Source organism: Macaca fascicularis, chromosome 14, assembly GCF_037993035.2.
Source record: "Macaca fascicularis isolate 582-1 chromosome 14, T2T-MFA8v1.1".
Lineage (NCBI taxonomy): Eukaryota > Metazoa > Chordata > Mammalia > Primates > Cercopithecidae > Macaca > Macaca fascicularis.
Genome location: NC_088388.1, coordinates 19,107,455 through 19,133,482, shown reverse-complemented (window position 1 = coordinate 19,133,482; position 26,028 = coordinate 19,107,455). Strand labels below are relative to the sequence as shown.

Below are 26,028 nucleotides of genomic sequence, written 5' to 3'. Positions count from 1 at the left end.
CATTGCTGTGGGAGACAGAGCGAGACTCCATCTCAATAAATAAATAAACAAATTTTATAAACAGGCTTGGCATGGTGGCATGTGCCTGTAGTCCCGCTACTCAGGAGGCTGAGGTGGGAGGATTACTTGAGCCAGGAGTTCAAGGCTGCAGTGAGCTATGATCACACCACTGCACTCTAGCCTGCTGTATGTACTCCAGCCTGGGCAACAGAGTGACACCCTATCTCAAAGTAAAGTAAAATAAAAATTAAAAAACAAATTACTAAATTTTACTTAACAGTATTGTCATCAGTCCTCCTAAAGCAAAATTAAGGGACTTAACATGTGTCCTTAGGTATAGTTGTTGGGCCAGGCCAGCCTCACCCACATAGTGGTTCTGCACTGTAGGTGCGGGTTCTCTGGGTCACTTTATGGCCCAGGGAGGCTGTTCTCTACCAGAATGTCAGGGCACAAGGGTTATGAGAGGCGAAAGTGTTGGTCTGAAGTGGGAGTCTGGGTTTCCATCCTAGCTCTACCACCAATTCTGTATGACCATCCAGAATGGTCTCTATGTGGTCAATTCTCCATGACCACATAGAGACGTGGGGCAGTTGGATGAAATCAATGGTTCCCAATCTTGGCTCTGTCATGGAACCGTTTGCTAACTTCTTTTTTTCTCTTATGGATCCCATATTTTAAAAGATTTTTACTAAATAGAAATTGACTTATACTTTTTTTTTTTTTTTGCAATAGAGTCTCCTTTTGTCCTCCAAGCTGGAGTGCGGTGGCACGATTTCAGCTCACTGCAGCCTCCACCTCCCGGGTTCAAGTGATTCTTCTGCCTCAGCCTCCTGAGTAGCTGGGATTATAGGTGCCCACCAGGCCCGGCTAATTTTTTTGTATTTTTAGTAGAGACAGAATTTCACCATGTTGGCCAGGCTGATTTCAAACTCCTGACCTCAAGCGTTCTGCTCACCTCGGCCTCTCAAAGTGCTGGGATTACAGGCGTGAGTCACTGTGCCCGGCCGACTTACTCACATTTTCTAGTCAAAATAGAAAACTACTTAAGTCACTATCTACAGAAGGGCAAAAAAAAAAAAAAAATAAGAAATAAGAAATAAAAAATTGAAAACTGCTGATCAGATTCAGAAAAACATAAGATTATTAACTACCTAAAGAGAAAAAATTTCAGCCGAAAGGGAAAAAAAATTCATTTTTGTCTTAATAAGGCAAAATCACAATTTTTGAGGTTTTAACAAAATATTTGCAGAAAGACAAGGCCACCCTGTAGAACGTGCACACAACCCTAGGCTTGGAAATGGCTGGATTTAATATATCTGGTCCTTCTCCATTCTGGCTAACACAGTGAAACCCCGTCTCTACTAAAAATACAAAAAAATTAGCTGGGCGTGGCGGCGAGCGCCTGTAGACCCACCTACTTAGAAGGCTGAGGCAGGAGAATGGCATGAACCCAGGAGGCGGAGCTTCCAGTGAGCCGAGATCACGCCACTGCATTCCAGCCTGGGCGACAGAGAGAAACTCCGTCTCTAAATAATACTAATAATAAATAAATAATATCTGGTCTTTCTTTGAGCCCTGAAATTCTCTAACACTATGTCTTGGAACATAATTTTACTGTTTTCAGTGGTTATAGAGATTTGCTTTACAACTTAGCATTGGTCTTTACCCATGATTTTGTCTGATGCCAACTTGTTGGGCAGGAATGCATCCCCCGCCCCCTGCTTTGTTATGGCCTTGCTCCTAGAGGGAAAGAACCTCTGCTTTAAGGCCGGGTGTGGTGGCTCATGCTTGTAATCCCAGCACTTTGAGGGGCCAAGGCGGGCAGATCACCTGAAGTCAAGAGTTTGAGACCAGCCTGGCCAGCATGGTAAAACGCTGTCTCTACTAAAATTACAAAAATTAACTGGGTTTGGTGGCGCACACCTGTAATCCCAGCTATTTGGGTGGCTGAAACAGGAGAACTGCTTGAACCCGGGAGGCGGAGATATATATACACACACACACACACACACATATATATATATATATCTGCTTTAAGTGTGCAGGCACGTGTTTGTGCTGAAAGGCAGGAATGCCGAACTCGGCTGCATGGTACCAACTAGGACCTGCAGAGTTCCAAGAAGAATGAACAGTTGGTTCCTGAAGGCTGGGGGCTCGTATCAGACCCTGAAGATTAAGCATGTGCTGAGTCCATTGTGGTCCTGCACCCATGGTGGTACACTAAACACCTAACCTATATTTAAGTGTTTTTGTTTGTCAAAAAAATGTCTTTTTTTTTTTTTGGAGTCAGAGTCTTGCTCTGTCACCCAGGCTGGAGTGCAGTGGCATTATCTCAGCTCACTGCAGCCTCCGCCTCCTGGGTTCAAGCAATTCTCCTGTCTCAGCCTCCCAAATTGCTGAGATTATAGGCACACACCACCATGCCCAGCTAATTTTTGTATTTTTAGTAGAGACGAGGTGTCTCCATGTTGGCCAGGTCGGTCTTGAACTCTTGTCCTCAAGTGATCCACCTGCCTTGGCCTCCCGAAGTGGTGGGATTACAGGCATGAGCCACCGCGCCCGGCCTGCCTTGTCCCTTCTTAAAATGTTGTCCATTTGTAAGCTGCTCATTTCTTTGGGACATTGTCTCCATAAACTTTTCATAAAGCATCAGTGATTTCACCATTCTTCCACCCAAGCTTCACCATAAATTTGTTGTTTGTTCTTACTTCAATTTTAGCAGAATTCCTTTAGCTCTGATAAGGGCTTGCTTCAAACTGATGTCTTATCCTTCTTAGTGCCTCAAACTACATCCTGTTCACTCATGTTATAGCAAGTTATTATGAGTTTATTTTGGTGCACAAAAATTTTTTTAAATCTATGCATGGTTTTTCATAATACGTATTTTCCATGAACTTGTTGAAGACCCCTTGTAGATGTCTATTCTTTAAACCACCCAGTTTACTGTAATTTTTTTTTTTTTTTTTTTTTTTTTTTTTGAGATGAAGTCTTGCTCTTTCACCTAGGCTGGAGTGCATTGGCACACTCTTGGCTCACTGCAACCTCTGCCTCCCTGGTTCAAGCAATTGTTTTGTCCCAGTCTCCCGAGTAGCTGGGATTACAGGCTCGTGCCACCACGCCTAGCTAATTTATGTGTTTTTAGTAGAGACAGGTTTTCACCACGTTGGCTAGGCTGGTCCCGAACTCCTGACCTTGTGATCGGCCCGCCTTGGCCTCCCAAAGTATTGGGAGTAGAGACATGAGCCACTGCACCCGGCCTACAGTAATTTTATAGCAGCCCGGACTAAGATAGCCATTTCTGGGTATAAGAATGTCATGCTCAGCAGGCCTGCAACTGTGAGTAAAAGTCTGCAAAGAGGAGGGGCAGTGGCTCATGCTTGTAATCCCAGCACTTTGGGAGGCCGAGGCAGGTGGATTACCTGAGGTCAGCAGTTCGAGACCAGCCTGACCAACATGGTGGAACCCCATCTCTACTAAAAATACAAAATTAGCTGGGCGTGGGTGGTACATGCTTATAATCCCAGCTACTTGGGAGGCTAAGGCAGGAGAATCGCTTGTACGCAGGAGGCAGAGATTGCAGTGAGCCGAGATCGTGCCACTGCACTCCTTTCTGGGTGACAGAGACTCCATCTCAAAAAAAAAACCCAAAAAACAAAACAAAACAAAAAAACCAACAGGTAGGTCGCAGTGGCTCATGCCTGTAATCCCAGCACTTTGGGAGGCTGAAGTGGGCAGATCACCTGAGGTTAGGAGTTCAAGACCAGCCTGGGCAACGTGGTGAAACTCTGTCTCTACAAAACTACAAAAATTAGCCGGGCATGATGGCGGGTGCCTGTAGTCCCAGCTATTCGGGGGGCTGAGGCAGGAGAATCGCTTGAACCCAGGAGGTGGAGGTTGCAGTGAGCTGAGATCTCGCTATTGCACTCCAGCCTGGGCGGCAGAGCGAGACTCCGTCTCTAAAAAAACAAAACGAAACAACAACAACAAAAACTCAAAATATATATTTGTATTTAATTTAATTTTATTTATTCTATTTTGTTTTATTTTAATTTATTTTTTTAGAAACAGGGTCTCATTGAGGCCAGGCATGGTGGCTCACGCCTGTAATCCCAGCACTTTGGGAGGCCAAGGTGTAGGTGGGCAGATCACCTGAGGTCGGGAGTTTGAGACCATCCTGATCAACGTGGTGAAACCCCATCTCTACTAAAAATACAAAAATTAGCCAGGTGTGGTGGCACATGCCTGTAATCCCAGCTACTTGGGAGGCTGAGGTAGGAGAATCACTTGAACAAGGGAGATGGAAGTTGCAGTGAGCCAAGATTGTTCCACTGCACTCCAGCCTGGGTGACAGAGCCAGACTCCATCTCAAAAAAAAAAAAAAAAAAAAAAGTAAAAGAAACAGGGTCTTACTCTGTTACCCAGGCTAGAGTGCAGTGGTACAATCATAGCTCATTGCAGCCTGGAACTCCTGGGCTCAAGTGATCCTCCTGCCTCAGCCTCCCAGTAGCTTAGACTTCAGGCATGCACCACCATTCCCAGCTAATTTTTAATTTTTTTTTGGTAGAGATAAGTGTCTTGCTTTGTTGCCCAGGCTGGTCTCAAACTCCTGGCCACAGCGATCCTGCCTTGTTGGCCTCCCAAAGTGCTGGGATTACAGGTGTGAGCCGCTGTGCCTGGCCTAAAAATATATATATGAAAATATATAAGAAATGGGCCTCTCAGGAATTAAGGTGTTTGTGGGAGTCTTGGTCCCCAGTTTTTCTGCCAAAACTCCCTGTTCCCACACATGACCTGGTCTAGACCCCAAACAGCTGGGCCCAAAGGACAGTTGAGGCGAGGCGAGAACTTGTGCCTCCCCATGTTCCTGCTCTTTGTCCCTCTGCCCTACTTAGACCCAGGACTAATATTTGCTTTGGGTATCACAAACAGGAAATGGGGGAGGGACAGGAGTAGGGCTGGGTGGAAGGCAGGGGAGGGACAGGAATAGGGCTGGGTGGAAGGCAGGGTAGGACCAGAAGCCTCGCTAGGCCTGGCCTGGGGCAGGCAGCCAGGGAGAAGGAGGGCCATGCAGTGGAGACCCAGGGATTTGGAGTAGCCCCTATTCCAGGACAGGTGCAGGTCCTGGGAGATGACAGAAGATAGACCAAAGGCCCAAGAGCCCCTGGACCTGACTCCTCCTCCCAGGCAGCTGCCACACACAAACACACCTCCAGGCACCCCAGACAGGAAGGAGGAGAAATGGGCCCCTCCTCCAGTGGCTGAGAGGCTTGGGCAAATGTTGGCTGTTCCTATCCCTGGTGCATCCCAAGGCGAGGGGCAACTTCCATCAGGCCACACCTTTTATCTTTGTCTCTATTTTTGATATCTGTGTATTGTGATTACACAAACCCCCACATTGGCCTATATGCGCAGATCTGATTATTAAGAACTTACGATATTCCATGGGCTTTCCATTCCTAATCTCCTTTAGTCCTCGCAACAAAGTATTATTCCCATTGTACAGATGAGGAAACTGTTGCACACAGAGATGAAAGGCAACCACCACTGTATGTTAGGATTGGAAGGAGCTACAGGAAAGTCTCGTAGCCCCACGGGCCAGAATGGGCTAAGTCTCAGAGAGGGAGGGTGGGAGATGGGGGTGACAGTGACCTTTTTTTGTGACTCCTCCTAGACCATCCATCCCTGGTCCCAGGAGGACCTGTCCTCCCAGATGGCGGGGGTGGACAGGAGGACTATCTACCCACCCGTCCCCATGGCCCTGACCCTCTGACCTCACCCTCTCCGCTGATTTCTTCATGTTAGTTCAACATTAACCCAGAGGGGTCAGGACAGACAATTCCTCAGTGACCCAGGAGCTGACACACTATGGCGCACGTCCGAGGCCTGCAGCTGCCTGGCTGCCTGGCCCTGGCTGCCCTGTGTAGCCTTGTGCACAGCCAGCATGGTAAGGGGGTGCTTGCAGGCTGGAACAGGCTGGAGGATTGGGGTGTGGGCCCATGGACCGGGGTCTCCTGGCTGGACAGAGCACACAGAGCTGGCCCCTAGGTAGGTCTCAGCCCCAGGCGGCCAGCTTGGGGAAGAAGTCAGGAGCTCAGGACTGGAAAGAGAAGGGCTGCTTCTCTCTTCCAATATGGGGAGCAGGCTGGGGGCAAGGGGCAGTGTAGGAGGGGCACAGGGGGCCATATTTAGCAGCCTTCCAGGCACTTCCGCCAGCCCAGACAGCCCCTCTCAGAAGCCAGCAGGGGAAGGCGGGCTTGCTTCCTGCCCCCGCAATGGCCAAGACCACCTGCTCCTGAGGCCGCTGTCCCATGACCCCCCCACTGCAGTGTTCCTGGCTCCTCAGCAAGTGTTCCTGGCTCCTCAGCAAGCGCTGTCGCTGCTCCAGCGGGTCCGGCGAGCCAGCAGCGGCTTCCTGGAGGAGGTGTTCAAGGGCAACCTGGAGCGAGAGTGCGTGGAGGAGACGTGCAGCTACGAGGAGGCCTTCGAGGCTCTGGAGTCCTCCACGGCCACGGTGAGCCTGGGCTGCTCGGACGGCACCAGGGCCTCAGAGCGGGCCCAACTCTAGACACTTCCACAGAGAAGCAAGAGAGGAACGCCACAGCCCCTTTGCCGCTCACAGCCTCATTTCAACTCTGAACCCCTCGTCACTAGAGGAGTGGCCTCAGCCTTTCCTGGGGGTCCCTGTGCCTGGACTCTGTCAAGGTTCCGGGGTCCTGTGTGGCTCCATGACGTGGGGAGGCCTCCACAGCCTTCAGACATCCGCCTGCCCTGGGGCTCTGTGTCCACATGGTCTCCTTAGCAGCAGCCTCCTGCACCACCCTTGAGGGGTGGGACTCTGGGGGAGGCCACCACAAGCCCCGGACTCAAGACTCAGTGTTCCTGGAGCTCTGTGTCACCTTCCCTGTCTGTAGGGCTCTGCCAGGGTCCCACGGCCCCCTCTCCTCCCATCTCCCCCAGTCTTGTTCAGTCTCGGTGTGTGTGTTGGAGAAACTCCCCTATCCTCAAATATTCTTCTCCTTTTGGAAACAAAAGTAGGAAACTCTGCCACAAACCTCCCCAGAGCCTGCCCCCTGCATGACCAGGGTAAAGGAAAGTGTGAGGAGGAGACATAACGTTTACTAAACACAAAACAGGAGCTGCTGTAGCCTCACTCCCAGCCCTTGTTTTTCAGGATGCTTTCTGGGCCAAGTACACAGGTGAGCACCGGGAAGGATTTGCCCCAGGAAGGGAGGCCTGGGGACCCCAGTGAGAGAATTCTACCTGGAGAATTCTGCTGCACCCAGCCGTCCACCTGTCCACCCCTTCCCCACTCCTTCCTCCGTCCCTCCCATCTGTCCATCCATCTCTCTGTTTCTCACCAACATCCCATCCACCCTTGACTCCAGCCCATCCTGGCCGTATCCCAATCCCAAGGGTAAACACCTGGGTCTTTTCCAGCTTGTGAGACGGCGAGGACGTCTCGAGATACGCTTGCTGCATGTCTGGAAGGTGAGCAAGTGACACGGGGTTGGGGGTCAGGACATGGAGGGGAGCCCGAGAGAAGAGCTCAGGGGTGGGTTTGGAGTGTGGCCAGTGGAGGCCGAGGCGGTCCCCAGTGTCCGACGTTGCTCCCATTCCTGGGGTCAAGATATGTCTTTGTGCCTGGCTGTGTGTCTGGCAGGCAGTCAGATGATTCAAGTTGGAGGAACGAATGAATGAATGAATGGATTATTTTTTATTTATTTATTTTTTTTGAGACAGAGTCTCACTCTGTCGCCCAGGCTGGAGTGCAGTGGCACGATCTCAGCTCACTGCAGACTCCACCTTCCAGGTTCAAGCAATTCTCTGCCTCAGCCTCCCAAGTAGCTAGAAATACAGGTGGGTGCCCGTCACCACGCCCGGCTAATTTTTGTATTTTTAGTAGAGACCGGGTTTCACCATGTTAGCCAGGCTGGTCTTGAACTCCTGACCTCGTGATCCACCTGCCTTGGCCTTCCAAAGTGCTGGGAGTGTAGACATGAGCCACTGCGCCTAGCCATGAATTCATGTTTAAGGCTTCATTCTCCTTTGCCTGACCCGAGTCTCTGCCCCGACCTAGTCAGAGCTCTGATGACGTCACATTCCCCTTCTAGCTTTAGGTGTCATTGCACCAAACAGGAACCCAAACCCCCGGCTGCTCTGACACCAAGGACTTCCCTAAGTGTGCCAAGGTGTTTCTAGCACCTGGCCTTGCATATGTTGTCGATTTCCTCTGGAGCAACCATCACCACCTACTGAATACTTCCCTATCCTTCAAGGACTGCTTCAAATGTTGCCACTTTTGCTGAGACTTCAGGGAGCACCCTACCTCCTGCACTGCGTTCTGAAGGCACCTTTAGCATGACAAAAGGCTCCGTGACTTGGAACTCTTTATTTGTTTATTTGTTTGTAAGAGACAGGGGCTCCCGCTTTTGCGCACGCTGGTCTTGAACTCCTGGGCTCAGGCAATTCTCCCATCTCAACCTCCCAAAGTAGTAGGATTACAAGTGTGAGCCACCGCGCCTGGCTGCCGTACTTTCTTTCTTTTCTTTTTTTTTTTTTTTTTTTTTGAGATGGAGTCTTGCTCTGTCGCCCAGGCTGGAGTGCAACAGTGCAATCTCAGCTCGCTGCCACCTCCGCCTAGCGAATTCAAGCAATTCTCCTGCCTCCGCCTCCTGGGTAGCTGGGATTACAGGCACACACCACCATGTCCAGCTAATTTTTTGTATTTTTTAGTAGAGATGGGTTTTCACCATGTTGGTCAGGCTGGTCACAAACTCCTGACCTCAGGTGATCTACCAGCCTCGGCCTCCCAGAGTGCTGGGATTATAGGCGTGAGCCACCACGCCCGGCCTCATTTGTTAAATTACATACTCAACAGATACTTTACAAAGTTCCTGCTATGTGCCCCGCACTATATCAGGTGCTGGGGATTTTAAGAGAATCAAATACAGTCTCTGCCTTCAAGGAATTCACAATCTCAAAAGAGAACAAAAATATAAAATATTAAAGTGATTGCAGCCGGGTGGGCTCAAGCCTGTATTCCTAGCACTTTGAGAGGCTGAGGTGGGCGGATCACTTGAGGCCAGGGGTTTGAGACCATCCTAGCCAACATGGTGAAACCCCCCGCCTCTATTAAAAATACAAAAATTAGCTGGGACGTGTTGGCACGTGCCTTTAATCATAGCTACTAGGGAGGCTGAGGGGGGAGAATTGCTTGAATCTGGGAGGTAGAGGTTGTAGTGAGCTGAGATCGTGCTACTGCACTCCAGCCTGGGTAACAGAGCAGGACCCCATCTCAAAATAAATAAATAAAAACAAAAAATAAATAAAGTGATTGCAAGAAAAGTTCCGTTCAAGGCACCAAGAGAACACAGGAAAATGAGTGTCTGGTTTGCCAGAAGAGAGATGACTTCCCAGGAGAGGCAGAGTTCTGCCTGGCCTGGTGGGATGCATGGATGAACAAGCGGGCATTCCAGGCAGAAGAAACAGCCCGTGGAAAGACCCAGAGGCACGAGGAGCCAAGCTAGCAGGGACAGGTAGACCAGGGCCAGATGAAAAGGCCTTGGTCACTTTTTCATCCTGCTGGCCAAGAGAAGCCACTGAATGGAAGCTCCATGAGGGCAGGGCTGTGACTGTCCTATTGGTTGATGTGTGCTGAGCATCCGACAGTGCCTGTCACATGGTGGGCACTCAGCAAATATTTGGCGGCCACTGTTGAGTGAATGGGAGAACTGCTGGATGCAGAGGAGGAGGGGCTGGGTGAATGCAGGTTAAGGATTGTGGACCTGCATGAGCTTGGAGGTGGGGGATAGACAGAACTTTGCTGGGAGAGAGGAAATAAGTCCCCAGGCTCCAAGGCTGACTGGGGTGGGGTCTCCGCAGGTAACTGTGCTGAGGATCTGGGTACGAACTACCGAGGGCATGTGAACATCACCCGGTCAGGCATTGAGTGCCAGCTATGGAGGAGTCGCTACCCACATAAGCCTGAGTGAGTGAGGGGCTGGCCTTTCCACCAGGGGCTGAGAACAGGGAGCAAGGATATCTCGTGCACAACAGCCACCTGTTGGGCAATTTCCTGTTCCAGAATCAACTCCACCACCCATCCCGGGGCTGACCTGCAGGAGAATTTCTGCCGCAACCCTGACAACAGCACCACAGGACCCTGGTGCTACACTACAGACCCCACCGTGAGGAGGGAGGAATGCAGCATCCCTGTCTGTGGTGAGCTGGGGGCAGGGCGTGGCCCATGGTCAAGGCCCGGGGGCTTCATGGGGCCTGGCAGCCTGGGATGGGAACCAAGAATGCTGGCGGGTGCAGTGGCTCATGCCTGTAATCCCGGCACTTTGGGAGCCTGAAGCAAGTGGATCACCTGAGATTAGGGGTTTGAGATCAGCCTGGCCAACATGGCAAAACCCCATCTCTACTAAAAATACAAAAATTAGCCAGGCATGGTGGCGGGTGCCTGTAATCCCAGCTACTCAGGAGGCTGAGGCAGCAGAATCGCTTGAACCCGGGAGGCAGAGGTAGTGAGCTGAGATCGTGCCATTGCACTTCAGCCTTGGTGACAAGAGCAAAACTCTGTTTCAAAAAAAGAAAAAAAAAAGAAAAAAAAAAGATGCTGGCCACCTTCAGAGCTGCCATCAGTCATTCAGATCATATCTGTGCCTGTTGCTCAGTGAAGTCAGGGAATCTGGATCTGAGTGGGGGGATCTGCCAGCCTCCTCCTCCTGCTTCCCACTCTTGACTTCCTTATGGTCCAGGCTGTGGCTCATTCCAAACATGCCTCCTTTCTGATCAAGGCACTCCTTCCTCCGGGAAGCCCTCCCTAGCCATTTCTGTCCACACGCCCTGTTCTGAGTATCACAGAGCAAGCCTTGTGCAGTTTGGCCCTGCAGGATTCTGTCATCATTATTTTCCCTGGTGTGTTAAGTAGCTATAGCTACCCTTCCCCAAGGCAGACCACAATAAGCATTTCTTTTTCCCGTGAGGGTTGGCGGGCGTGGCGCTGCTGATCTCAGCTGCACTCGCTGATGATGTCTTGTAGGGTCAACTGACAGAGGCTGGCCCTGGCTGGGTGGCTCTGATTCAAATAATGGGTCCAGCTGAGCCTGGTTCCTCGTTGAGTGTTGGGCCTAGATCTGCTCCACGTGCGATCATGCTGGGGCTGAGGCTGAAAGACAGCAGTACCTGGGAAAACTCTTCTTATGCTGATGACAGACACAGAAAACAATGAACAGAAAAGCATCTTCTGTCCTGAAGGCCTAGGCTCAGAACAGGCACAGTCAGCCCTGCCCACGTTCCATTGGCCAGAGCAAGTATATGTTCAAGGCTAGGGTCAAGAAGTGAACTACACGTCAGCCTGTAAAATCACAGAGCAAAGGATGTGGATGCAGCCAGGGGTAAAGAATTTGTGCCGGTTACCAGTCCCACAAACATGGGTTGGTATTCTTTGTTCTCTAGGCATCCCTGTCGGGTCCATTGCTCGTTCCTGGGGATGGTCTTTTTTTTTCTTTCTGAGACAGAGTCTCACTCCCTCGCCCAGGCTGCTGGAGTGCAGTGGCGTGATCTCAGTTCACTGCAACCTCCACCTCCCAGGTTCAAGCAATTCTCCTGCCTCAGCCTCCTGAGTAGCTAGGATTACAGGTGTGCGCCACCACGCCCGGCTAATTTTTTTGTATGTAGTAGAGATGGGGTTTCACCATGTTGGCCAGGCTGATCTCAAACTTCTGACCTCGTGATCCTCGCACTTCGGCCTCCCAACGTGCCGGGATTACAGGGGTGAGCCACTGTGCCCAGCCTTTTTTTTTTTTTTTTTTTTTTTTTGAGACGGAGTCTCACTCTGTTACCTAGGCTGGAGTACAGTGGCACAATCTTGGCTCACTGCCTCCACCTCCTGGGTTCAGGCGATTCTCCTGCCTCAGCCTCCCATATAGCTGGGACTGCAGGCATATGCCACCACACCTGGTTAATTTTTGTATTTTTAGTAGAGACGGGTTTCTCCACATTGGCCAGGCTGATCTCAAACTCCTGATCTCAGGTGATCTGCCCTGCTCAGCCTCCCAAAATTCTGGGATTACAGGTGTAAGCCACTGCGGCTGGCCCCTGGGATTGGTCTTGTAGCAAGTTTATCCTAACAAAAACAGCTACCATTTACCTCCCAGCCCCCATACACGTGCGCACACATTGATGATAAATAAGTTGCAGGCTTGCAGAAACTGACCTATCCAGGTGAACAGCTTAGTGATCCCAGCAAGCTTCCTGCTGTGCCGCCATAAAAACAGACTCCTCCAGCAGCCCCAGGCAGCAACTACCAGTTGATTACAGATAGCCCAGTAGGTCAAACCCTGTTATTATCTCTGGTTTATTGTGTGCCAGACACTTACGCTGTATATTTTATTTAATCCTCTCAACAAGCCTGCAAGAGTGGCATTAGTAACCCCTTTAAAGGCAGACAGACAGAAGCCCAGAGAGGTTAAGTAACCTGAGGTCACACAGGCAAAAAGCAGCAAGACTGGGGTTCACATCCCTGTCTGTTCCGGTCCATGTGTGGTCTCACTCACTCTGCTGCCTCCTTACCCCTCACCCACCAGGCCAGGATCAAGTCACTGTAGCGATGACTCCACGCTCCAGTGTGAATCTGTCACTTCCATCGGAAGAGTGTGTCCCTGATCGGGGGCGGCAGTACCAGGGGCACCTGGCAGTGACCACACATGGGCTCCCCTGCCTAGCCTGGGCCAGCGCGCAGGCCAAGGCCCTGAGCAAGCACCAGGATTTCGACTCGGCCGTGCAGCTGGTGGAGAACTTCTGCCGCAACCCAGACGGGGATGAGGAGGGCGTGTGGTGCTATGTGGCCGGGAAGCCTGGTGACTTTGAGTACTGCGACCTCAACTATTGTGGTGAGCTGCCTGGGTAGGGGCCTGAGATGCAGGGACGAATCCTGGTGGGAATAACAACAGTTGCTTCTGCTTACCGAACACTTACCGCGTTGAGTGTGCTCATAACAGCCTTACAGTAACCAGGTAGGGGTAAGGTCCTGCGCCCATTTCATAGATAAGTACATTGAGGCCCCAGGAGGTTATTGCCTAGTAGCCCAACTGTGCATGCACTCTTAACCTCTGCACCAAACGGCCTCCAAGGCCCACAGGGGAATTGGGGGGATCTAGGGGATGCGTGAGGAATGACCCGGCCGAGTCCCAGCCGGTGCCCGGGTCCCAACAGAGGAGGCCGTGGATGAGGAGACAGGAGATGGGCTGGGTGAGGACCCAGACAGGGCCATCGAAGGGCGTACCGCCACCAGTGAGTACCAGACTTTCTTCGATCCGAGGACCTTCGGCTTGGGAGAAGCAGGTGAGGTAGTGGGCATCTGAGGGACGCGGGGCTGTGGGGCTGGTGGCCAGCACTTGCCCCTCACCGCTTGGCTTGCTCTGCAGACTGTGGGCTGCGACCTCTGTTTGAGAAGAAGTCGCTGGAGGACAAAACTGAAGGAGAACTCCTGGAATCCTACATCGACGGGCGCATTGTGGAGGGCTGGGATGCAGAGATCGGCATGTCACCTTGGTGTGTCCTGGAGCCCTGTGCTACCATTCACTCCTGGGGGCAGGTGTGCTGCTGGCCCCCCACCCTCCGGCCCTGCCCACAGGCCCGGGCTTTATAGATGACAACAGCTGAGCATCCAGGATCCCACCGACCCTGCACAGCAGCCACATGAGATGGGTTATTTCCTTCCTTTTTTTTTTTTTTTTTTTTTTTTTAAGGTGGAGTCTTGCTCTGTCACCTAGGCTGGAGTGCAGTGCCACAATCTCGGCTCACTGCAACTTCTGCCTTCCAGGTTCAAATGATTCTCTTGCCTCAGCCTCCTGAGTAGCTGAATTTACAGACATGCGCCACCACACCCAGCTAATTTTTGTTATTTTAAGTAGAAACAGGGTTTCACCATGTTGGCCAGGCTGGTCTTGAACTCCTGACCTCAAGTGATCCACCTGCCTCAGCCTCCCAAAGTGTTGGGATTACAGGCGTGAGCCACCGCACCCGGCCCATGGGTGCTTTACTTCTAAGCAGATGGTAAAGCTGAGGCTCACAGAGCTGGTGGCTCACCTCCGCACACTGCTAATGGGTTTGAATCCAGTTCTTCTGATTCCAGAGCTGGGCTACGCTGTGTGAACTCTGGACTGGAAGGACCTAGTAAGGGAGTACAAAAAGCAGGAGGCAGGTCAGGTGCAGTGGCTCACCCCTGTAATCCCAGCACTTTGGGAGGCCAAGAAGGGAAGATCACTTGAGGTCAGGAGTTCAAAGCCAGTCTGGGCAAAATGGTAAAACCCCGTCTCTACTAAAAATGCAAAAATTAGCCAGGTATAGCAGCATATCCCTGTAGTCCCAGCTACTAAGGAGGCTGAGGCGGGAGGATTGCTTGAGCCCAGGAGGTTGAGGCTTCAGTAAGCTGTGACTGTACCATTGCACTCCAGCCTGGGTGACAAGAGTGAAACCCTGTCTCAAAAAAAAAAAAAAAAAAAGTGTGAGGCAACCCCTCAGCATCACATGGAGGCTCCAGGCCCCAAGGGCAGCCAGCCCAAGCTTGGATCTGGGCCCCGGAGGCAGCTCTGCCCCGCTGGGTTCTTAGACCTGGGACTTGTTACTTCTAGGGCTGGTGTACAGGCAGCCCCCTCACCCTCAGCTCCTAATGCTTCCTGCTCCCCCTCCTAGGCAGGTGATGCTTTTCCGGAAGAGTCCCCAGGAGCTGCTGTGTGGGGCCAGCCTCATCAGTGACCGCTGGGTCCTCACCGCCGCCCACTGTCTCCTGTACCCGCCCTGGGACAAGAACTTCACTGAGAATGACCTTCTGGTGCGCATTGGCAAGCACTCCCGCACCAGGTACAGAACTGGTGGCCTGTGGGTGTCTGGCAGGGGTCTGAGTCCTCCAGAGCGACCATGACGGGCCCTGGTGGCTCCGGGACAATGGGATGTTCTGTATACCCCCAGAATATGACATCCCGGCAGTCTCTGCTGGAAAGTCCATTTGGTCATGTCCTGACTGAGGCTTGGAGCTAGGGGGGGGAAACCTGTCTGTCTCCTGGGCCCTCCAACACCAGGATATGGCCCATGTGGGAGTCTCCGAAAAGAGAGTCTGTCTGGACCAGGGTGTGCAGCCTGTGCCCTTGTCCCTGTCCTCCTGACTGTCTGACTCCAAAGCCCTGCACGGCTTTAGGCCCAGGAAGAAATGGCCAGGGGGCTGCCACGGCAGGAGCCAGCCCTATCCCCTCCCTGGTGGCCTGCAGGACACCCTGTCTCCCAGACCCCAAGGGCAGGCAGTTTCCTGCCCCTTGCTGGGTGAACCTGCAGCTTCTCCATTTCTCTCTTGGGGTCTCTGCAGGTATGAGCGAAACATTGAAAAGATATCCATGCTGGAAAAGATCTACATCCACCCCAGGTACAACTGGCGGGAGAACCTGGACCGGGACATTGCCCTGATGAAGCTGAAGAAGCCCGTTACCTTCAGCGACTACATCCACCCGGTGTGCCTGCCCGACAGGGAGACAGCAGCCAGGTGGGCAACCAGACGCTTATCAGCTGAGGGGCAGAAGCCGAGTTCTGGGCCTGGCTCTGATACCAGGCAGCCTTGCAGAGCCCCTTTCCCTTTTCCAGGCCTCAGTTTCTTGGAGTGAACCCAAAAGTTCTTTTCAGCACTGGCGTTTTATTTTTTATTTATGTTAAAGAAACATAATACATAATTTATTGACGGAGTTCTACTCTCGTCTCCCAGGCTGGAGTGTAGTCGTGCGATCTGGGCTCACTGCAACCCCTCCTCCCAGGTCCAAGCGACTCTCCTGCCTCAGCCTCCTGAGTAGCTGGGATTACAGGCTAATTTTTGTATTTTTAGTAGAGACTGGTGGGTTTCACCGTGTCAGCCAGGCTGGTCTCAAACCCCTGACCTCAAGTGATCCGCCCGCCTCAGCCTCCCAAAGTGCTGAGACGAGAGGTGTGAGCCTCGGTGCCCGGCCAGCACGGACGTTTTAGATTCTGGTCTCTAAGAAATGGCGTTGGGGCCAGGCGGCTCCTGCGAGGGTTGGCTCTCACCAGGCCCTTCTTCCTTCCCCAAAGCTTGTTCCAGGCTGGATACAAGGGGCGGGTGACAGGCTGGGGCAACCTGAAGGAGACGTGGACGACCAACGTTGGTAAGGTGCAGCCCAGCGTCCTGCAGGTGGTGAACCTGCCCATCGTGGAGCGGTCGGTCTGCAAGGACTCTACTCGGATCCGCATCACTGACAACATGTTCTGTGCTGGCAAGTCTGGGGCGGGCTGAGGAAACAGTGGGGCCCGGGTTGGGAGGACTGAGTTGTGCCTGGGTTCAAGGCATGTGACTTTGGGCAAGTTGCCTAACCTCTTGGTGGCTCAGTTTCTTCCTCTGTAAAATGGAGGTAAAAGTCTATCCCATAAGGTTATGGGAGGGTTAAATGAAGTAGCATATATTAATATATTTGGCATAGTATCAGTCACCAGTGAAGTGTTTAATATATGTGAGCTCAGATAGCAGCAAGAGGCTGCGGGTGGGGAAACGCCATTCATTCAACTGCTCAGCAGATATTTATTGAGCACCTATTACCTTCCAGGCAGTGTTCTAGAGTATACAGCAGGGACCCAGACCGACAATGTCTGTGCCCTCAGAGGGCTTCCTTCCTAGGAGGAGGGCACGTCCGTAAACAGATCTAAAACAGCAATCCCTGACCAGTGCTGTGAAGAAAAATGAAGCACAGGGAGAGAGAAGGGCTGATGAGGTGGGCTTCTAAATAGGGTGGCCAGACGAGGCGGGCAGATCACTTGAGGTCAGGAGTTCGAAACCAGCCTGGCCAACATGGTGAAACCCCATCTCTACTAAAAATACAAAAATTTGCCAGGCATGGTGATGCACGCCTGTAATCCCAGCTACTCAGGAGGCTGAGGCAGGAGAATTGCTTGAGCCCGGGAGGCGGAGGTTGCAGTGAGCTGAATTCGGGCAGTGAGCTGCACTCCAGCCTGGGCAACAGAGTGAGACTCCATTGATCGATCAATCAGGTGGTCAGAGAAGGTTGGAGAAGGCCTCCCTGAGAAGGTGATGTCTGGGCAGGGACTGGAAGAGGGGAAGGAAGGAGTGAGCAGGCATGTCTAGGAGAGGAGCACCGCCGGCTGGGGGCATGGCAGGCGCAAAGGCCCTGAGGTGTGAGCACACTTGTCTTGTCTAGGGAGCAGTAGGGAGGCCTGGGGTGCTGACGAGGGGCAGCAGTGAGTGAGGGAGAGAAGGGCCAGGCAGAGGAGAGCCACTTCCTTTAGGGCCTGGAAGGACTTTATTGAGTGAGATGGGAAGTTATTGAGGGGCTTGAGGCAGGTTAAGAAATGATCTGACTGACTTGAAAAGTAAAAAATAAAAATTTAGTGTAATTTCAGACTCACAGAAAAGTTGCAAAAATAATACAAAGATTTCCTGTATACTGTCATCCAGATTGTCCTCCATTCTGTGGATGTGTGGGAGTTTTTATATATATATATATATATATGTGCATAGTTTGAGAGCAAATCGTGAATATGGTTTCTTTTCACCCATAAATACTTAAGTATTTCCCAAAAAAAAAAAAAACCCAACCCAAGGATGTTCTCTTATATAACCACAGTACAAATATTAAAACCCAGAAATTTTTTTTTGACACAGCCTTGCTGTCACCCAGGCTTGAGTGCAGTGGCACAATCTCGCCTCACTGCAACCTCTTCCTCCCAGATTCAAGCGATTCTCCCACCTCGGCCTCCCGAATAGCTGGAATCACAGGCATGTACCACCATGCCCAGCTAATTTTTGTATTTGTAGTAGAGACAGGGTTTCACCATGTTGGCCAGGCTGGTCTCGAACTCCTGACCTCAGGTGATCCGCCCACCTCAGCCTCCCAAGGTTCTGGGATTACGGGCATGAGCCGCTGTGCCAGGCCATACTTTGTTACTACTGTTATTTCTTTTGATGCTCAGATGATCCCAAGTTTGGCCAGTGGGAGTCCCTTCAAGCTGGCTTCTGTGACTTGGGGAGATTTTCTGTCATTCTTTGAGTACTTTCTTACTTTCTGGCATAGCAAGATGTTTCAGGTTAATCCTACTTTCCTGACTGTAGTGTTGGAAGCAGCCATTTCTCCAGGGAACCCTTCTAGTGGAGACTGGAATTTAGAACTGAGATCTGGGTGCTGGCGTGTGCACATTGCTAGTGGGATGTCATTACTTCTAGGCTCTCTTAGTGGACACGACCAGAAAAAAATTATACGATGCATATACCAATATCTCTATCATCTATATAAAAAACCGTGAGTTCCTACTGAAACCTCCAATTCCATTCTAACACCACAGGATTAATTTTAGCTTTTCCTTTTCCATATTTGTAACTCTCTCTGTTGACAGTAAGAAACCTGACCCCCGAGATCGAGACCATCCTGGCTAACACGGTGAAACCCCGTCTCTACTAAAAAAATACAAAAAACTAGCCGGGTGAGGTGGCGGGCGCCTGTAGTCCCAGCTACTCGGGAGGCTGAGGCAGGAGAATGGCGGGAATCCGGGAGGCGGAGCTTGCAGTGAGCTGAGATCCGGCCACTGCACTCCAGCCTGGGCGACAGAGTGAGACTCCGTCTCAAAAAAAAAAAAAAAAAAAAAGAAACCTGACCCCCATTATCTGTAATGCACTTGCCTATTTGAGCAATACTAGATTACAGTTTCAAAATCCTCCATCCATAACACTATTAAAACCAATCCTATGGCTGGACTCGGCCCACTGTAACCTCTGCCTCCTGAACTCAAGCCAACTTCCCACTTTAGCCTCCTGAGTAGCTGGGGCTACAGGCACACACCACCAAGCCCAGCTAATTTTTGTATTTTTTGTAGAGACTGGGTCTTACTGTGTTGCCCAGACTGGTCTTGAACTCTGAGCTCAAGTGATCCACCCAACTCGGCCTCCCAAAGTGCTGGGATTACAGATGTGAGCTACCATACCTGGCCTCTCCTAGGAAATTTTTAGAATTAGTGTTGTTAAGTCAAAAGGCAAACATGTATGTCATTTTTTAGAGATTTTAAAATTTCTTTCCATAAGGGTTGTACCAGTTTGCATTTCCATCACAGTGTATGAGAATGCCTGTTTCCCTACAACCTTGCTAAAAGAATGTCACAGTTTTAAATTTTTACCAATCTGAGAGGTGAGAAATAGTACATCAAAATTGTTTTAATGGACAGCTTTCAAATTGAAAATGAGGTTGAACATCTTTTCGTATGATTAAGGAACTTTTTTTTTTTTTTTTTTTTTGAGATGCCCTCTGTCACCTAGGCTGGAGTACAGTGGCACAATTTTGGCTTACTGCAAGCTTCACCTCCTGGGTTCAAGTGATTCTCCTGCCTCAGCCTCCCAAGCAGCTGGGACTATAGGCACAAGTCACTGTGCCGAGATAATTTTTGTATTTTTAGTAGAGACAGGTTTTCACCATTTTGGCCAGGCTCGTCTCAAACTCCTTACCTCGTGATCCTCCCGCCTCGGCCTCCCAAAGTGCTGGGATTACAGGCATGAGCCACCACGCCTGGCCTAAGGACTATTTTTATATAATTATTTTTTTGAGACAGAGTCTCGCTTTGTCACCTAGGCTGGAGTGCAATGGTGCAATCTTGGCTCACTGCAGCCTCCACTTCCCTGGTTCAAGTGATTCTCCTGCCTCAGCCTCCTGAGTAGCTGGGACCACAGGTGCGTGCCTGGCTAGCATTTGTATTATATAATTTTTTTGTGAATTGTCTCTTCATGTCCCTTTTTGGTCCCTTTCTTATCAATTTTTGTGAGTTCTTCACATTTATACTAGGCCTTTATTTGTGATATATATTGCAAATGTTTTCTCCTAGTTTGTCATTTTTTTTTTTTTTTTTTTTTTTTGAGACAGAGTCTCGCTCTGTTGCCCAGGCTGGAGTGCAGTGGCCGGATCTCAGCTCACTGCAAGCTCCACCTCCCGGGTTCACGCCATTCTCCTGCCTCAGCCTCCCGAGTAGCTGGGACTACAGGCACCTGCCGCCACGCCTGTCTAGTTTTTTGTATTTTTTTAGTAGAGACGGGGTTTCACCGTGTTAGCCAGGATGGTCTCGATCTCCTGACCTCATGATCCGCCCGTCTTGGCCTCCCAAAGTGCTGGGATTACAGGCTTAAGCCACTGTGCCCGGCTGTTTGTCAGTTTTTTTAACCTCATGTATAATTTTTTTGGCCATGCAGTTTAAAAAATTACTAGATAGTCAAATTTATCATTTATTTTATTAAATCTGGATTTTGAATCAGAGTTAGATAAACTTTTCCTGGCCAGGTGTGGTGGCTTACACTTGTAATCCCAGCACTCTGGGAGGCAGAGGCGGGGGATCACCTGAGGTCAGGAGTTCAAGACCATCCTGGCCGACATGGTGAAACCCCTGTCTCCACTAAAATACAAAAAATTAGCCGGGTGTGGTGGTACACGCCTGTAGTCCCAGCTACTCAGGAGGCTGAGGCAGGGGAATCGCTTGAACTCAGGAGGCAGAGGTTGCAGTGAGCCGAGATGGCGCCACTGCACTCCAGCCTGGCAACAGAGTGAGACTCCATCTCAAAAAAAAAAAAAAGGAAAAAGAAAATAGTTTTTAAATTAGCTGGGCATGGTGGCATGTGCCTTGTAGTCTCAGCTACTTGAGAGGCTGAGTTAGGAGGATCGCTTGAGGCTAGGAGTTCAATACTGCAGTGAGATGACTGCTCCATTGCACTCCAGCCTGGGCGACAGAGTGAGACCCTGTTTCTATTAAAAAAAAAAAAAAAAAAAATCAGCCAGGTGCGGTGGCTCACACCTGCAATCCTAGCACTTTGGGAGGCCGAGGCGGGCAGACCACCTGAAGTCAGGAGTTCAAGACCAGCCTGCCCAACATGGAAAAACCCCGTCTCTGCTAAAAATACAAAATTAGCCAGACGTGCAAGCGCATGCCTATAATCCCAAATACTCGGGAGGCTGAGGCAGGAGAATCGCTTGAACCCGGGAGGCGGAGGTTGCAGTGAGCTGAGATCCCGCCATTGCACTCCAGCCTGGGCAACAAAAGCAAAAACTCCGTCTGGCTGGGCGCGGTGGTTCACACCTGTAATCCCAGCACTTTGGGAGGCCAAGGTGGGCGGATCACAAGGTCAGGAGTTCGAGACAATCCTGGCCGACATGGTGAAACCCTGTCTCTACTAAAATACAAAAAATTAGCCAGGCATGGTGGCGGGCGCCTGTAGTCTCAGCTACTTGGGAGGCTGAGGCAGGGGAATCACTTGAACCTGGGAAGTGGAGATTGCAGTGAGCCGAGATGGCACCACTGCACTCCAGCCTGGTGACAGAGCGAGACTCCATCTCAAAAAAAAAAAAAAAGTCTATGAACTAGTGATTTGAGATTTCACCTTTATCACATTCTAGATTGTATTTTATTTTCATTTATTTATTTGAAATAGGGACAAGTCTCCCTATGCTGCCCAGGCTGATCTCGAACTCCTGGCTGGGCTTGAGCAGTTCTCCCACCTTGGCCTCCCAAACTGCTGGGATTACAGACATGAGCCATCATACCTGACCTAGGTTTTAGTTTTTAGTTTTATTTTTTCCTGCACCCAGCTAATTTTATTTGATTTGTAGAGACAGGGTCTTGCTATGTTACCCAGGCTGGTCTCGAACTCCTGGGCTCAAGTGATCTTCCTGCCTTGGCCTCCCAAAGTGCTGGGATTACCAGCATGAGCCACGGTGCCCAGCCCCACATTCTAGATTTCTATGGATAGAGTGTGCTTAGGGATGAATATGTTTCTGGACGTTTGACTTGGCTCTCCTGGTCTGTTGTCTGTGCACAGCATCACATTGTTTTAATGATAGAGGCTTTAGCATACATAGCTGGGAAGGCTAATGTTCTTTTTTAGTTTTTCTTTCCAGTGTTTTCCTAGCAATTCTTGCATGTTTGTTTTTCCATATGAACATTAGTATCAATATGTCTAGGTCTATAAAAAAGCTTGGTGGTATTTTTATTGGGATTATGATACTTTAATAAATTAACTGGGAGAATGGACATATTTTTTTATATTGAGTCATTTTATCCAAGGATAAGAAATGTCTTCATATTTGTTCAAGTCTATTATTGTATCTTTCTTGACTGCTGCAATGTATTCTCTTATAATTTTTTCCCTTGGTATCTTATTTTATGTATTTGTAATATCTTATTTTTCTTGAGTAAATTAGCTAATGGCTTGCCGATTTTCTCAAAACAAATACCTAGGGATTTGATTTATGAAATTATTAGGCCTATTATTTTTCTTTTTTTTTTTGTTTTGAGACATAGTCTCACTCTGTTACCCAGGCTGGAGTGCAGTGGTGCGATCTCAGCTCACTGCAACCTCCACCTCCTGGGTTCAAGTGATTCTCCTGCCTCAGCCTCCCAAGTAGCTGGGATTACAGGTGCATGCCACCATGCCTGGCTAATTTTTTTATATTTTTAGTAGAGACGGGGTTTCACCATGTTAGCCAGGCTGGTCTCGAACTCCTGACCTCGTGATCTGCCTGCCTCAGCTTCCCAAAGTGCTGGGATTACAGGAGTGAGCCACTGTACCTGGCCTTTTTTTTTTTTTTTTTTTTGAGACAGAGTCTTGCTCTATTACCCAGGCTGGAGTGCAGTGGCGCGATCTTGGCTCACTGCAAGCTCTCCTGCCTCAGCCTTCCGAGTAGCTGGGACTACAAGTACACACTGCCACGCCTGGCTAATTTTTTGTATTTTTAGTAGAGACAGGGTTTCACTGTGTTCGCCAGGATGGTCTCGATCTCCTGACCTTGTGATCCGCCCACTTCAGCCTCCCAAAGTGCTGGGATTACAGGTGTGAGCTACCACACCTGGCCAGGCCTATTATTTTTCTATTGAGGTTCATTAATTTCTGCTTTTATCTCTTAAAAAGTTTTCTTTTTTTTTTTTTTTTTTTTTTTTTTTTTTTTTTTGAGACGGAGTCTTGCTCTGTAGCCCGGGCTGGAGTGCAGTGGCCGGATCTCAGCTCACTGCAAGCTCCGCCTACTGGGTTCACGCCATTCTCCTGCCTCAGCCTCCCGAGTAGCTGGGACTACAGGCGCCCGCCACCTCGCCCGGCTAGTTTTTTTGTACTTTTTTTAGTAGAGACGGGGTTTCACCGTGTTAGCCAGGATGGTCTCGATCTCCTGACCTCGTGATCCGCCCGTCTCGGCCTCCCAAAGTGCTGGGATTACAGGCTTGAGCCACCACGCCCGGCCGCTTTTTTTTTTTTTTTTTTCAGATAGGGTCTTGTTCTATTGCCCAGGCTGGAGTACAGTGGCACAGTCATAGCTCATTGCAGCCTTGAACTCCTGGGCTCAAGCAATTCTCTTCTTGCTTCAGCCTCCCACGTATAGCTAGGACCATAGGTACATGCCACCATGTCCAGCTAATTATTTTATTTTATTTTTCAAGATGGAGTCTTGTTCTGTCACTCAGGCTGTATTGCAGTGGTGCAATCTCGGTTCACTGCAACCTCCACCTCCATCTCCCGGGTTCAAGCAATTCTCCTACCTCAGTCTCCCGAGTAGCTGGGATTATAGGTGCACACCACTATGCCTGGCTAATTTTTGTATTTTTAGTAGAGGCAGGGTTTCACCATGTTGGCCAGGCTGGTATCAAACTCCTGACCTCATGATCTGCCTGCCTTGGCCTCCCAAAGTGCTGAGATTATAGGTATGAGCCACAGCGCCTGGTGAAGGTGTGGTTTTTCTGTGTAGGTTTTATTGTTGTTAGTGTTGTTCTATATTGTTTGTAGAGGTTACTTGGGGAGATTTGGGTAAAGGCAACTACCATTATTATCCTCATCAGACTTATAGGTCTAACTTTTTAATTTTTTAATTTTTTAATTTTTCTTGGTCTTTCATTATTAATTTTTTTGAGACAGGGTCTCACTCTGTCGCCCAGGCTGGAGTGTAGTGACATGATTACGGCTCACTGCAGCCTTAACCTCCCAGGCGCAAGGGATCCTCCTCTCTCAGCCTCCCAAGTAGCTGGGACTACAAGCATGTGCCACCATACCCAGCTAATTTTTTGTAGAGACAGGGTTTTGCCATATTGCCCAGGTTGGTCTTGAACTCCTGAGCTCAAGTGATCTACCCGGCTTCGGCATGAGCCACCTACCCTGGCCTGGTCCAACTTTTTAAAAGCTTTATTCTGCCTCTTGGGTGGAGAATACATTGTAAGTGGGCAAAGAATGAAGGAAACTAGTGGTTCAGGAGCTGGAGCTAGAAATGGTAAGAAGGGGTTGGACTTGGGATCTATGTTGAAGGTGGAGCCGACAAGATTTGCTAGGACTGGATGTATAGGGCGAGGAAGTAAGGAGAGCAAGAATGATTGGAGGGGTAAGTGGACTATCACCAGCTGTGTCTCATGAAGGGGTGTGGCTGGGCTACGAGCTATGCTCCTGAGCACGGACGGCTGTTTTCTCTCAAGGTTACAAGCCTGGTGAAGGGAAACGAGGGGATGCCTGTGAAGGCGACAGCGGGGGACCCTTTGTCATGAAGGTAAGCTTCTCTAAAGCCCAGGGCCTGGTGAACTCATCTGGGGATGGGGAGAAACTCTTGTATCTAGAAACAGTTGCCTGGCAGGGGAATGCTGATGTGGCCTTGAACCTGACTCTATTGGAAACCTCATCTTTCTTCTTCAGAACCCCTTAAACAAACGCTGGTATCAAATGGGCATCGTCTCATGGGGTGAAGGCTGTGACCGGGATGGGAAATATGGCTTCTACACACACGTGTTCCGCCTGAAGAAGTGGATACAGAAGGTCATTGATCAGTTTGGAGATTAGGGGGCCACTCATATTCTGGGCTCCTGGAACCAATCCAGTGAAATAATTATTTTGCTGTTTCTAAAACTATGGTTCCCAATAAAAGTGACTCTCAACGAGCTTCAGTGCTCCCAGTGCTATTCATGGGCAGCTCTCTGGGCTCAGGAAGAGCCAGTGATACTGCTGGATAAAGAAGACTTGAGAATCCACCACCTGGTGCACACCGGTAGTCCCAGCACTCGGGAGGCTGAAGTGGGAGGACTGCTTGAGCCCAGCACTCCAGCCTGGGTGACAGAGTGAGATCCTGTTCCAAAAGAATCCACCATCTTCAGAGCAGGGCCAGGTGAGAGGAAAGATGGCAGGTTGAATTTATAGGCATTTAAGATATTCCACCCTCTGGGCTTTAATGGATTATCTCATTTAATCCTCATAAGAGGTAGGTGAGTAAACTGAGATTTGGAGAGGTACCTTGTCTAAAGTCACATGGCTAAGAAAGGTCAAAGTAGGACTTCAAATATAGAAAATATTGAATGAGGCCGGTGCTTTTTTAGCTAACTCCCTACATCTTCCCTCATATCATTTAAAATGATGTCAGATCAGGTACGGCATGGTAGCTCACACCTGTAATCTCAGCAATTTAGGAGACTAAAGTTGAGGCTAGGAATGTGAGATCAGTCTGGGCAATGTGGTGAGACCCCAAAAAATAAAATTAGCTGGGCGTGGTGGCATGTGCCTGTAGTCAAGGTTACTTGGGAGGATCACTTGAGTCCGGGAGGTTGAGGCTGCAGTGAGCCATGATCATATCACTGCACTTGCACTGTAGCCTGGGTGACAGTGAAACCCTGTTTATAAAACTCAGGGCTGGGTGCGGTAGCTCATGCTGGTACTTTGGGAGGCCGAGGTGGACGGATCACGAGGTCAGGGAGATCGTAGACCATCCTGGCTAACACGGTGAAACCCTGTCTCTACTAAAAACACAAAAAATTAGCCGGGTGTGGTGGCGGATGCCTGTAGTCCCAGCTACTCGGGAGGCTGAGGCAGGAGAATGGCATGAACCTGGGAGGTGGAGCTTGCAGTGAGACAAGATTGCACCATTGCACTCCAGCCTGGGCGACACGAGCGAGACTCTTATCTCAAAAAGAAAAAAAAAAAAATCAGATCTGGCTGGATATGGCTCACACCTGTAATCCCAGCACTTTGGGAGG

At 50.0% G+C, this 26,028-nt stretch overlaps 1 protein-coding gene across 1 annotated transcript; it reads left to right on the top strand.

Moving 5' to 3' along the window:
- Nucleotides 1-5,842: 5,842 nt before the first annotated feature.
- Nucleotides 5,843-24,942, top strand: F2 (coagulation factor II, thrombin). The gene is made up of 14 exons (XM_005578022.5): nt 5,843-5,944; nt 6,327-6,511; nt 7,172-7,196; nt 7,438-7,488; nt 9,883-9,988; nt 10,085-10,221; nt 12,591-12,896; nt 13,219-13,347; nt 13,431-13,557; nt 14,701-14,868; nt 15,368-15,541; nt 16,096-16,277; nt 24,487-24,557; nt 24,701-24,942. Exons 1-14 carry the CDS (start codon nt 5,866-5,868, stop codon nt 24,842-24,844), a joined length of 1,884 nt encoding a protein of 627 aa, XP_005578079.3. The 5' UTR covers nt 5,843-5,865; the 3' UTR covers nt 24,845-24,942.
- Nucleotides 24,943-26,028: the final 1,086 nt, after the last annotated feature.

What these genes read in the sequence shown, in the direction of transcription:
- F2 (XM_005578022.5), top strand. Translation starts at nt 5,866, where the DNA reads ATGGCGCACGTCCGAGGCCTGCAGCTGCCTGGCTGCCTGGCCCTGGCT. An exon ending in TTTCTGGGCCAAGTACACAG is followed by an intron (nt 7,197 to 7,437) that starts GTGAGCACCGGG and finishes GGTCTTTTCCAG; the next exon opens with CTTGTGAGACGGCGAGGACG. An exon ending in CTTCGGCTTGGGAGAAGCAG is followed by an intron (nt 13,348 to 13,430) that starts GTGAGGTAGTGG and finishes CTTGCTCTGCAG; the next exon opens with ACTGTGGGCTGCGACCTCTG.